Genomic DNA, 13,978 nt, shown 5'->3' with positions numbered 1-13,978 from the left:
TTGCGGTACATCGGCCGGAAGGGGTTATGAGGTGACCACCTGCAGTACGTACTTGAGGTCCACTCCATTCGGTCAGAACTTTCTTGAGTCGCTTCGCTAATTCGTAACTTATCACAGAATAATCCGCACCAGTATCGATCAAAGCATTGAGCTCTAGTCCGTCAATCACCAACGGCAAGTCTGAAGTAATTTTCTCTGTACTGCACTCCTTTACCTGGAAACAGTCGTCGTTATCAGGCTCGTACCGCAGTGGAGGATCTTCATATCCCAAGTCGCCAGCGGCCTCGCCTCCACAGGTCGCCCTCTTCAGTTTCCCGGATTTGGGCTAGGCGAACGCTGCCTAGACGTGCTTGGGAAGGGACGTGGGCTAGACGAGCGGTAGCGCATAGGGGATGGTGAGCGTGGTTGATGACGACGAGGCGGGTCAAATTCCCGACGTGAGCATAGGTATTCTTCAATCTCGGAAGGTCTTTCGCCGTTTCGCGGACACGGTGCATTGATGGCGAATCCCCTAAGACCAGCTTGACGATATCGGCAGAATCGGTACAGGTGGCCAGCCTCTCCACAGTGGAAACACAAGGGCCTACGTGTGGCATCTCGCCACACATCGCTCTTCCGTGGCATCATCTCTCTCGCACGAGGTGGAGTGCGTGTTGCCTCTACGATTTCAGGCGGGCTGCGCATTGTCTGCACATAAGTACTTGGTGTCTCGATCGGCGAACAGTGCGGAGTAGGTCGCCTGAGCACCTCGGAGTACGTTACCGCCCGTCGTGTCGCTGGCACATCACTCCGCGGCTCCCGCATGGCCTGTCGAATTTCATCTCGGACAACTTCAGCAAGAGACAGCTCGGGGGTGACATCAGGTGACTGCAGTTTCCTTAATTCTTCCCTGACAACAGACCGGACGAGCTCGCGCAATGTGTCAAGATTATCCACGACGCCTGCTGAGTAGACTCCTGCGGATGCACCGGCTACGTCGCGGTTGTACTGTCGGGCTCTCTGCTGAAGCGTCGTTTCGATGGTTGTTGCTTCCGACCGAAACTCAGCAACAGTACGGGGCGGATTGCGGATGAGTCCCGCGAACAATTCTTGCTTTACCCCGTGCATGAGGTGGCGCACCTTCTTGTCTTCCGTCATGCCAGGATCAGCTCGCTTGAAAAGGCGGGACATGTCTTCGATGTACATCGCGACAGTTTCGTTCGTTCGTTGAATCCGTGTGCGGAGAGCTGCTTCCGCCCTTTCCCGGCGATCACTGTTGGCGAACGTACTCAGTAGCTGCCGCCGAAACTCTTGCCACGACGTCAGAGATGCCTCGTGGTTTTCGTACCACACTCGTGCAGAGTCTTCCAACGCAATGTAGACGTTACGCAGCTTGCCTTCCTCGTTCCACTGATTTAGATTTCCCACTCTCTCGAAATGCTCTAACCAGTCTTCGGCGTCCTCGTATGGGTCACCATGAAACACCTTTGGAATGACCGGTTGGCTTACGATGAGTTGTGCCGGCGTAACTTGGCTCGTCATGGTGGTGGCGGCGCTTGTCTCCGTCACCGATGCCCTTGATACAGAAGGGAGTGGCCCAAATTCTGGCAACTCTCCTCGGATACGGCGGCTGACTCGTTGGTGCACCGGTGTAAGCTCCACTGGTTGCGGCTGGTCAGTGCTTGGACTTCGCTCTTGCGTGGGGCTCGGAATCATGTACCCAGGCTCCTCCACCAGAAAATGTAACGGATATAACAACCTCACAACCGGGACGTCCTATTTACAAGGTTTAATAAGGGCGAACTTGTGCCCAAAGCCAAAAGAACTACACAGTAGCTGGGAGAAAGCAGCGAACGCTCGTCGTCCTCTTCTTCTCCTCTTTTCTTTTCCGCTGCTCGGTAGCAGCTCGTGCACAGGCTGGGCCGGCTCGTGCCTTCCGGCGGGCTTCATGAGTCGTAGCGATGCCGTCAGCGTTCCTCTTTTAACAACGTCTGCGTTGTACTGCGCCTTAGCAATTCCTCGTGGCAATATGCACGCTCTTCTCTACTGAATCGGTGCACAACGCCTATTCGATGTTCACATTAACCGCGAGTAAAGCACATTTTGCCTTTCACAGAAATGGTCGCGCTAGGCGATTCTCTTCCCTCTTTAGCACTAAACCACGCCTTTTCTGTGTTGTTTGTACGCAATTTGCTATGCACTAGTGTACCGTGACTGAACTACTTATTTACATTTTCGTCATCTGCATGGGGGACAGTATACAAGTCAGGTCAAGAAATTTATTGGCCGATGGCGCTTTGCGCTACACTGCGTTTACCACGTGCTACAACAAAGGCCTGGTTACTGGAACAAGCATGTTTTATTTTCCAGTCAAAAAAATGCCACTGCCTTTCGTTGGTCACTAACAATGACACACACACGCCGAAACCAATGTAAAAAAGATGAAATTTACAGTGAAATTGTACATCATATATAAAGCATGCAGTCTGCATTAATTTTCAACATCTGGGCTTTAAAACGTTCCTAAATCTAAGCAGACGGTTATGCACAGTAACTCATTTCAGGCATACGTAGAAAAGTTGCACTCGTGCCGACCTCACCGGAAAAACCACACTTCGGAAACGTGCATGACGTACTACGTGCACAGAGAAACACTACGTGGCTAGCAGAAGACGCACGGAGCAATCGACACTTCGCCTCTATGGACAGTTGCCACCAGGCGGCGGCTCTGCTTGTTCTCACAGCCGATTGAGAGAGAGAGAGAGAGAAACAACTTTATTCAAAATGGCAAGTTTTTTGAGGCCTTTGAAAATTTTGAATTTTCGAGCTTGCGTCAAATACTGATAATTCAATTTTAGGGCAGTTTTGAAACAAAATCAGTAGCCTATAGTTTTCGGACAGTTTATTTTTCCAAGTTGCATCGCATTTTCAATAATTAAATTTTGGCACCATTTAGAGAGAAAATGGCAAGCCCCCAATGAAAAATTCTCTATGTTTCGTATATGTGACGTTGCTTCACATTGCGAGGATTTCAATTTTGGGACCATTTTGAGAAAAATTGCAAGCCGATAACGTTTAGAAAGCTTCCATTTCTCCATTTTTTGAGATTACATGATATTTTAAATAATTACATTTTGTGAGCATATACATCATAACTACTTGTAGTCTTTCGCTGTGCAAATATGTTAATTCTATATCATTGAGCAAGAGTGAGGCAAATATTTTATTGATGTGGTACATATACCAAAACTTGTGCAGACAAGCTTAGCGTTACATTATAGTTTGCACATTGGGGCAGCACTTACTTGTATAACTTGACTCTGCTGTGGGAATATTAAAAAAAAAGGCTTAGCAATTTTCAATAAATGTGATCACACATGCAGTATTTCTGCATTGGGGACCCTCCACCCAAGAGGACCACGACGTTTAGTTCATTTATGTCTTTTTAAGTTTCTTCACATTTCTTGGGACCGATATGCAGCACTATAATAACTAGAGCCCTCACCGCAGCTGTGGCATTGCAAGAGCGTGTCCGCTTCAGCTACAGGAGGTACCAGGTTTGATCCCCAGTGCCGGCCAGCCATCGAGATGTACATGTTGCCGTAAGTAGCATATGCATCGTTTCTAGTGCGGTTCTCAGCGGCTTTCAGCTATCAGTGGCTCTCGGCATGGTCCATGGGCTGTGTCGAAAGTTTGCAACCCCGCGTTCGCGGCGTCATATTGCTTGATTAATTTGTGGGGTTTAACGTCCCAAAACCACCATATGATTATGAGAGACGCCGTAGAGGAGGGCTCCGGAAATTTTGACCACCTGGGCTTCTTTAACGTGCACCCCAATCTGAGCACACGGGCCTACGACATTTCCACCTCCATCGGAAATGCAGCTGCCGCAGCCGGGATTTGAACCCGCGACCTGCGGGTCAGCAGCCAAGTACCTTAGCCACTAGACCACCGCGGCGGGGCGGCGTCATATTGCTTGCATTTGTTACCTTGCATATGTGTTGTATTGACACTTTGTAAGCATGACTAATTATATTCGGATGGCAAGCTCGTCGATGTAACGGCAGTTAATAAATGCACACGTGTTGGCTGCACGATAGAGTGAATATCTCTTTGTACAGTATCTCTTTGTTCTAAACTTCAGTGTTTCGGTTCACGAGTACTGTACATATCTCAATACCTCACATACTCAAATGAAAAGTTATTCACCAAGACAAAGCAGAATCATTCCAATCTGTTTATTGTAATAAAGGGATCAAACTGACCCGTACACTCAACAATGCCCACTTGATAGTACCAGACAGTGCACATTCCTTCCAACTGTTCCAACTCCACCCAGAGGTAACGAGATCAAATGCATGGCGTGAGCCTCAAACACCCACTAAAACATTATCACTAGCAAACAAACTGTCTGCCTCTACCAGAAAAGCCTACAGGTAGACAACTGGTCATGATGGCACGCACTGATATGCAAAAAAGACAACATCGGTAAAAGGGGTGAAGTCAACAAACAGTAATATTATTTCCTATTGTGCTATTATGTCCAAAACATAGGCCAATCATTTTGCATTCTGAACAAGTCGTTACAAGCATTGTCTGTGGAAGAATGCACAATAATGTGTGCCCGCCAAATTTCTAATGTGTAGCCTTAAGTGCATGACAGTTTCTCATTTGTGACAAGACTTTCGACAGGCTTTGCCTTTCCTGGCCCAAGTGACAAAGTAACCCACTACAGCACAGCACGTTCAGTGCAATTCACGATGAATATAGCGACACGATAACTAGATGATGTGGCTGTAACTTTCATTACGAATTACTACAGTCAACTTCTTAACAAAGCTTAACTCTTGGGCTAGCACTGTAACTATGCAATTGTGTTACAAAACAAGACACCATCACACTTAACATTATTCCAAATGGTATCCATCCCACACTGCAGGACACAGATAAAAAAGAAACCAAATCCTATTCAAGCAAACTTTTGAGACAGTCAAAAACTGATGTCAGTTTTTAAGACCACTGATCAATTCATGTAATACCCCTATCACCTCCTTTGCTCGAATGATTAGATGTCAAGTTTTACCGAGGTTAAAGAAAAATGAAGGCTGAGAGATCAGCTGTAGTAGAGTCTGAACACCTGCAGCCCCATTTTCACAAGAATGCAAAGTATGATGAACCTGAAATGACGAAATGAAATGAACCAGAAATTTTTGCTTAGCTGTAAAATGTGCCAGTTACAACTTGTCATTGATGTATTTATACAACTAACTAATGCCCTCCGGTGGTTTTTTTATATATATTAGCAAAGTTTGTGAATGCTTTGAGCACAGAGTATCGCAAACTGCTTTACGAGTGAAATCCACCTCTCTCAAACAGGCTTCCCAACAAGATTTAGTTATGCTTTCTTCCAAGGACGATTTTTTTATGGCCTAAGCAGAATAAAAAATGGCTGTCAAAATAAACCTGAGAGTAATAAACAGAATAGGTAGTGGGCAGAATGACCATCTAAAGCCCATTGTAAGTTCAGTAAAACCGACTAAAGAAATTTAAAACCTGTGGCCAAAATATGGCAACCCACTTTCTTTGGCACTAGTGACTTCCGGCCACAGATCTGCAGCTAACAATGCAGCACGGTAACAACAAAGCACATGCCTACAAGAGCCAAGTGACCAATTTTTAATAATTGTTAAGACCTTATTGCTGCTGAGCATTAACCAATGAAAGGTAATTTCATCAGTTCCGAACGATCCTGGAAACACTAAATATGTGCACAACCTCATTTTAAGCGGTGTATGTTTCACTAAAATGAGTTATTACTGGTGCGAGCAACGTGAGAGAAAAACACCAGGTGCTCCGAAGTTGAAATCCGATCAGCTCATGTAACAAGTTTGGGGGCAGCCCAATGTTGCACAGCCTAGTGCTGCTCCATTCAATGGCACTTCAATGTGCGCAACTACAATGGCACTTCAATGTGTGCAAATACAATGGCACCACTTCATTTACAATGGCACCACTTAAGCTTTATGCACTAACATGTAGAGATATCCTAACTAAAGCTTTGAAGTTGTACACACAGTGGAATTTAAACGTAACAGGAAAGAAAAAAAAGGACGATAAATGCAGTACAAAATGCACACTAAATCCCACAATGACAAATTCGAGTGCACTAATGTTTTACTAAACTTTCCTCCCATGGCACGATATATACCAGTTTAAACACAGCCAACTGCTTTCGTGCTGTCGCCGTATGGGGCCAGTGACTGACATTGGATAGCAACAAAAACCATCATACTGCATCGGTAAACGAAAATGCAAGAAGGTAGAGAAGTAGAACACACGATGCATTCTCTAGCAGTACAATCGCTGGTTCATCACGACGAGGCATACCGCTTCGGCTTGCACACTGCGATCGACCAGCAATTGCATGCTCTCAGTTTTTCACCACCGTATTCGACGAAACAAACATTGCGGTCACCTCAAGGAGTGCTTCAATGCCGAGTGCTCGTTAATTTCCCCGCAGCCGACGATGCTACTTGCTCAAGCAGCGAAAATGAAAGCGCAAGCCCGTCCATCAGTAGCGCGGCAGCGCCAATGAACTCGTGGAAGTCAAGAGTAAACGGCAGTTAAGTAGCAGTCTTCACATCAAAGAAAAGCAGGCGTGATGGAGCGCAATGGTACAAAGTTTACATGTGAAGCACGTAGAGCGCCTTTCGTTCACGCTGCCGCCTGCCGTAAAAGTGTCTTGAGGTTTCTGCAGGCCCCACTCAGTTACTGCGTAGTACTCGAATAGAAGCGGTTGAAATCGATCCTGCAAAGAGATCGTGAAACTGTAAGCCCTTTCAGGAGTGACTTGAGAGGAACTGACTGTCAAATTTGTGAAACTTAGAGCATTATTTTAAGGCACTCAATGTTCTACTGCCACAAAAAATGTCGTCCCCATAATTTAACTCGCCATTTATAGCAATTTATACCCATTTAGTTGAGATGAAAAATCTATGCTAACCCGATTCACGTTTTTGCATAAACATAAACAGAATCGCATCTCGCGATAGAGTGAAATCTATTGAGTTACACTGTTGCCGAGTAAAGAAATACTGCAAAATTCTGAAAAATATTAAATCCTAAGCAAGCACTCCTATGGTGAAAGATAATGCACTCATACCTCATTATAACAAAGTTGGATCTTATAAGAAAAATAAGTGCTACATACGAAAATTCTTTATAAAGGTATATTTCTAATACTAGCTATTACAAGGCTATTTTTCATTTCTATAATCAATATTTCATTATATCCATGTTTGTTATGCACAGGTTTGAGTGTACAACAAGATTTGAGGGGAAAGGGGTATGGTCAGGAATCGAAATTCCAGGTGGTGGTGGAAGAGCCGCTAAGAATAAAGAACGAAACACCGCGCTTCTAAACGCTTTATTGACTACACATGCATTCTTTGTTTTTATTTGCTTTCGTCAAGCAAATAAAAATTGGGGAACTCTAGGCTTTGGCTTTAACTTTTTCACTACCGCGCCTATTCAAATCGGTCAATTTGAACGATGCATTTCAAGTTTAAATGCTCGCGTTGTCACACAGTTTAAGAGCGCCCAACGCCATCTAGTCATGAAAGGAGGAAATGCATGAAGGGATCCACGATGGTTTGCTAGTGTTTTGCTATGGGGGAGTTTTCTCTCCCCGCAGGAAGTTTTCAGGTAGCCACGCGAGCGCGCCGATCATGATGTCGTCCCAAAAGACGACGCATTTCCCGCGAATCCAGCGCATCATCAGTCAATTTTCAGGATATAAGCAGCAGCGAGTCTGGAGAACACGTTGACTCATCGTTATTCAGCACGAATGACAAGAATGCGACACGTCAAGCCACAGCGCCCATCAGGTGTGTGCTGAATGTGAGGCGCACATTTTGTTGATTAACAGTGGTTACGAGTGGCGGAGTGTGTACTTGCTGCAATTTCGCTTGTGTTAGCCCTTTCAGCCCTGGATTTTTTTATTTTGGTCAGATAGACTTTTTGTGCACGTTTTCCTCGTAGTTAGGACCTCAGAAGACCACAGACAAAAATTAACCCACTGGTACAAGCAATTTTCCATTAATTAACCTGGCATGAAATTAGGTAATTAGGGCCCAGAGATTAGAAAAAGAAAAAATGGCTTCTTTCTTGCCAATCAATGGTGTACACAAAATGGAAACCAACATCTCACTTTTAAGCCTAATACTCGCTGAAACAGCTTCGGTTCGTCGTCCCGAAAATGGCGCTTACCCGCCTCAACTTAAGCGCCTCGACATCACGGAAGACCTCGGTCGTGCTTCTTCGTTGTGGCTGCTACCTCCACAAACGTGCCGCAATATTGATGTCAATTGCAGTAGGGATCATTGAAGAACTATGCCCCCCAAGAATGAGCAGTATTGGCTACGTTTCAGAGATACTAGGGGGTATGTTGTGCGGTGGTGTCAATTGACACCGCAAGGGCTGAAAGGGTTAGGGTCTCGACGTCATACGGACATGACCACTCGCCCGCGTCTGTCAAGCGCATACAGCTTCTGCCGAGACAAAACCCAGGGGTCGTAGTCGGCTGTGCACTCTCTAGTAATGCACGATGCTTCGTCCGGGCCATTGATTTCTTTCAGCTGTTTTTTACCACGCAGCCGATCAATATGACCTAAACTGCAAGCGCTGCTACGACAAGAGAATGACACAGATGAAAACAGCAGTTTTGTGTCACCCATGTGGGGTCTATCTTTGTTTCATCCCGACAAGAGACTGCTTTCGAGAATGGCAGGAAGCGCACCCTCACAACTTTTTTTTTTTTTTCTGGGAAAAACAGTTTTTAGCAATAAGTTTCTGAAACTTGTGTACACTTGTTGCAACATGAGTACCAGTCACAAATTGTATATTCTGAATTTTTTTTCACGTTATCTTCCTTTTGAAAGTGTTCAATGTGCTATCACTGTATGAAATTTTCTATACAAACATTTTTTTCATTATTATATATAACAAATATATGTACAGTCAAACCTCAATATATCGAACACGGATATATCGAATGATTGCCTATATCGAACGGTTCCTATATCAAGCGGGAAATCGCATGCATTATTGATTTTTTATTTCGAACAAAGTTTGACATATAATGAATATATCGAACTCAGCCACCTCAAACCGCCCGCACTCCATTGACAGGCGGCGAGCTTTCTCGCAACTCTCGAAAGTAGCGGTAGAGCGGCGGGCGTTTACGAATGCTGCACACATCGATGGCGCCGAGAGCGCCACTTTAACGTAGCGGCGTACGCGTGCCACAGCCTTGCGGTAGAGGTTCTTGAATGAGGAAAGAAGAGAAAAGCGCGGAGCTGTTATTTTCTTTCAATACGAAGGCACTGACACGGCTTCGCGTGGGGGAAAGGAAAGTGGGAGGTAAAGATTGAAGAGGAAAGTATAGGAGGGAAAGGACGCAGAGGACTGTCTCGAACGCGGTCCGCGCTGCCGCCTGGAAAGGGAAAGCAGTCAGGCGAGCCAACATGGGCGCGCCATGTGCGCGCTTTATACCCGGACTCGCGCAGCAGCCTTGCAGTCGTTGCAGCCTCTATGGTGTCAACGGCACACTGCGCTCTTGTTGCAAGCTCCTCCCCCGTAGCATCGGCAGGCATCGGTCGTTGTGCTCGCAGTGTTCGTGCGTTCGGAGTTGGGCCTGTCGCGCACTGTTCGGAGTTGGGCCTGTCGCGCACTGTTCGGAGTTGGGCCTGTCGCGCACTGTGGCTGTCGCGCGACAGGCCTAACTCCTAACGGCAGAGCTCACGGATGTCGAGATTGTCGCCGAAGCTACTGCTGAGCAGCCAAATGAAGACTGCCGAGGTGGATCCCACAAGCGCTGATGGTGCCCCGCTCCCGACATCAGCTGAGGTCGTAGCTGCCTTGGCCCTTGAAGGCACCGGCCTATCACTTATGGATCGCCTGGACTATATTGAGGACGCAGTCGTCAAACACGCCATGGCCAACAAAAAGCAGGCTACTCTTTTTCAATATTTTAAACCAACACAATAAATACTATGTTTGAATCTTTAAGTGAGTATTTACTGCACCACGCTTGAACGGTTCGTTGGTGGTTTTCAGCAAGCTGTTGACGCATTTTTTTCGAGATTTTTTTATATCGAATTCTGGATATAGCGAACTATTTCACGATCGCCGCGCCGTTCGATATATCGAGGTTCGACTGTACAACATTCATGTTATTGACAACAAGTGTTTATTTAGCTACATTTTGGTACCAAACAATGTGAATGAGGCGCTAGTATCTAGCAAGAACAAATGTTTTCAGACTTAATGAAAAGACCCCCTTTCCTGCAGTAGCGAAAGAGTTAGCGGTACTTTATGAAAGGGCGCAACTGTATTCCAAGTGTCCCAAAAAAGGAATGGAGGGTGGATGCCCAGGTAGGGGTGCTTGCTGAGGATTTAACAGATGCACTCAAACCTTGATATAAAGAACCCGCATAAAACAAAATATCAGTTATATTAAAGAAAATCATGAAGTGGTATTGCAAAATATATAATGTTGGGAATATACTTTCATAACAAATTTTCGGATACAACAAACATACATGTGTAAGAAGCAACTCTGTTATAAGGTTCAAGTGCACCAGTTTCGACGTTGGTCACTGAAAGTGGAATGTTGAAGAGCTCATGGAACAGTTAAATGACAACAGAGTGGACTCCTGTAAAACGGAACATTAAAAAAAAAATGGGAAAAAGTAACTCTGTAAGCACCAGTTTCATTTACTGAAAGTGAACTGTACATTTTATAACACGTGAAGTTGAATTAATCCAGATCTCCATGAATCTCGAGTCTTTCGTCGCCACTAGTTGAAACTAGAAAAAAAAAAAAAAAAATTTCTGCGCTAACATTTACGGAATGCCTCACAGGGTTAGAGAAAAGGGATGTACACTCAAACCTCATAACATGGTTGAATCCTGCATAAAAATCAGTTCGTTACATCCAAAAATTCGTTGTAAAGGTTTCTTCCTAAGGCTGTCTGCTGCAGGAAGGTTTTTCATTTACTTTGTTATAACAGATATTTTGTTATATCTGGATCCCCGAGACGAAGTTTGAGTGTAACTGCTTGCTGTTACATGTTTGAGCCTAGAAAACACCAAGTTTCACGCTGTTCCATCAATTCCAAAATTCAGCTTGTGGCCACCAGTCAGCGACTGTGGTGACAAAATTTCTCAATAACTGCGTACACTAAGCTCCACTGTTGGACAAAAAAAAAAAAAAAACTGGTTTTAGACATTCAATAACATGCCAGTTCCTTCTAACATGTTAATAGCCATCAGACTATAAAATCGGGGCAACTGTGACACGGCAATTGTAGCTTATGAATTCGTCAGAGACGTACGTTCACTATGAAAGACCCAGTCACTTTTAATAGTGGAGAAGTGTCATGATCAATGCTTTCAATAAAAGTAGATAGAGAATTCCAACGATCTATTAAGCTATTTGACTTGTCAAGTGACCAGAGATATCTCTTTGATAAAAACTTTTTCTTTCCCATTTCACGGTAGGAACAGTTAGCTGGAGAAAACCTCAGCGCTACGAAGTGCTCAGCCCCACGGTCGCATTTTTTTTAACATCACCACTGCCAGTGATTTCAAGGCCTTCCAGCATGAGGCGAATGCTGGAGGCAAGTTGAAATGCGAACAAATTTTTACTCTCAATTAAAGTTGCATCTACACAAGAATAAGTTTGTTATATACCAAAATTTGCAATAAAGATTACAAGAACATTTTTCATTTACTGTGTTATAACCAATATTTTGTTATAATCGGATTTGTTATATATAGGTTTGAATGTACATAGGTCCTTGTAATTTGGGGGTCGAAAGTACACCATGCCGTAGAAATTTAAATTTAATTACGATGACAGAAGGTTTTTTTATAATGCACCTGAACTTAGCACCGCAAGCGTTCTACTTTTGTAGTCACAAACTCAAACATCGATATTACGAATTCGGGAATAATAAATTATCCGCTATAACGAGATAAAGGACCAAGAGCATTGCCTTGAGTATTGTTATAAAAAACCATTTATAAAGAATTTTGGGACATAAAGAAGTGATATACAGATATAATGAACTTTCTTATAAGAAACTGAGTAGCTATATACTCTGTCATAAACAAATGAAGAGCTGGGTGCGAAAAAAGTCATTTCTAAAGTTCGGGTAGCGTCTGCACACAAAAGCAGTGTGGTACTGTCTAAACTTTCGCAGTCAGCAGAACAGCTTCTCTCGACTTACCGATACAGCATCTCTGCAAGATTGATCTCGAGGCTCGCCCGAGATGATGAGGCACCTCCTTCAAGCAGCTTTTTACGCAGAGCACTCAGTTGGTGGTGGAACTTCCGCTGGAAGCGGTTCACTTGCTCCTCGAAATCTTCCTCCTTTTTATCACTCTACAAAAAGAGTGCAGGGTAACATTGTCCATGGTCCGTACATGATTACAGATACTACCATTATGACACACTCGGAGTTATATTCACTTCGCGCATGTCCTGGAATGAACATGCTGACAATGTTGGTTCAAAAGTACAGGAAGTTGTCGGTGTCTTAAATCGCAATCGAAATGTACTACCCTCTAGAATCAAGCGTCTCATTTATCATGCTTTTTTTTTTTTATGCACACCTCAGTTATTGCTCACTAAATGCACCACAAAACGTACTGACGCTGGAAACGCTTCAGAAGAAAATTAGAGCCAAAGCAAATTTTCCTTTCTCCGAACATGCGGAAGAACTTTTTCGGCAATTTCGAACGGCAGCGATGGCGTAGTGGTTAGAACATTAGCCTCGCATCCAAGAGGTCCGTGGTTCGAATACCAGTGCCTCGCAGTTCCCAACCGGAGAAGAAAAAAAAATCTGCGTGGTGGTGGAACTGCATTAAGAGTCCTGGGGTGCGTCCTCACCAGTGACTTCCACCGGTAACGCACTCCCTCACCAGAGAAGGATTGGCCCCCTTGGTGCAGCCTCTCACATGCATACGTTAATTAACTTACGGCTCTCAGTACCCAGCAGCTGCCAAGCAACTGGCCACGGCGGTGGTCAGATCTGCAACGCGGCAGAGGGTGCTAAGAATCTCTGGATCCGGACAGGCCGCCATTGGAACCTGAACTTGGCAACGTTTACCGCTAGAACCTTATCTAGTGAGGCAAGTCTAGCTGTACTATTTCAGGAGCTAGAGGGTGTTAAATGGGTTATAATAGGGCTCAGTGAGGTTAGGAGGACAGATGAGGCCTATATGGTGCTACAGAATGGGCACGTGCATTGCTATCGGGGCTTGGCTGACAGAAGAGAGCTTGGAGTGGGGTTTCTAATTCACAGAAACATAGCTGGCAACATAGAGGAATACTAAAGCATTAATGAAAGGGTAGTAGGTGTCGTAATTAAACTCAATAAGAGATACAAGATGAAGGTGGTACAGACTTCCGCGCCTACATCCAGCAATGCTATGATGACGCTTCAGTTGAAAGCTTCTATGAAGACGTGGAATCGGCAATGAGTAAGGTAAAAACACAGTATACTATACTGATGGGAGACTTTAATGCAAAGGTAGGGAAGAAGCAGGCTAGAGACCAGGCAGTAGGAGATTATGGCATCGGTACTAGAAACGCCAGAGGAGAGCTACTAGTAGAATTTGCAGAACGCAATAATTTACGGATTTTGAATACCTTCTACACAAAAAGCGCAACCGCAAGTGGACATGGAGGAGCCCTAATGGCGAAAATAAGAACGAAATAGACTTTATAATCAGTGCACACCCGGGTATCATGCGGGATGTGGAAGTGGTTGGCAAGGTACGATGCAGTGACCATAGAATGGTACGGTCTCGAATTCGCGTAGACTTGAGGAAGGAACGGCAGAAAATGTTACACAAGAAGCCAATCAATGAGCTAGCACTGAGAGAGAAAGTACAGGAATTCAGAGTCTCGCTTCAGAACAGGTACTCGGCT

At 44.7% G+C, this 13,978-nt stretch overlaps 1 protein-coding gene across 3 annotated transcripts in view; it reads right to left on the bottom strand.

The window, feature by feature from the left end:
* Positions 1 to 6,407: 6,407 nt before the first annotated feature.
* The window catches only part of LOC119165334 (gamma-tubulin complex component 2), an 83,300-nt gene continuing 75,729 nt past the window's right edge, over positions 6,408 to 13,978 (bottom strand). For all 3 annotated transcript variants that reach the window (XM_075871534.1, XM_075871535.1, XM_075871536.1), the window contains exons 22-23: positions 12,273 to 12,427; positions 6,408 to 6,787 (exon numbers count right to left, since the gene is read on the bottom strand). In XM_075871534.1, coding sequence (XP_075727649.1) covers positions 6,748 to 6,787; positions 12,273 to 12,427 — 195 coding nt within the window. In that variant the 3' untranslated portion in view covers positions 6,408 to 6,747. The remainder of the gene's footprint in view (positions 6,788 to 12,272; positions 12,428 to 13,978) is intronic.

Source organism: Rhipicephalus microplus, chromosome 8 (genome assembly GCF_043290135.1).
Source record: "Rhipicephalus microplus isolate Deutch F79 chromosome 8, USDA_Rmic, whole genome shotgun sequence".
NCBI classification, from domain to species: Eukaryota; Metazoa; Arthropoda; class Arachnida; order Ixodida; family Ixodidae; genus Rhipicephalus; species Rhipicephalus microplus.
The sequence above is the reverse complement of the archived record's forward strand: the minus strand, read 5'-3'. Positions and strand labels throughout refer to the sequence as shown.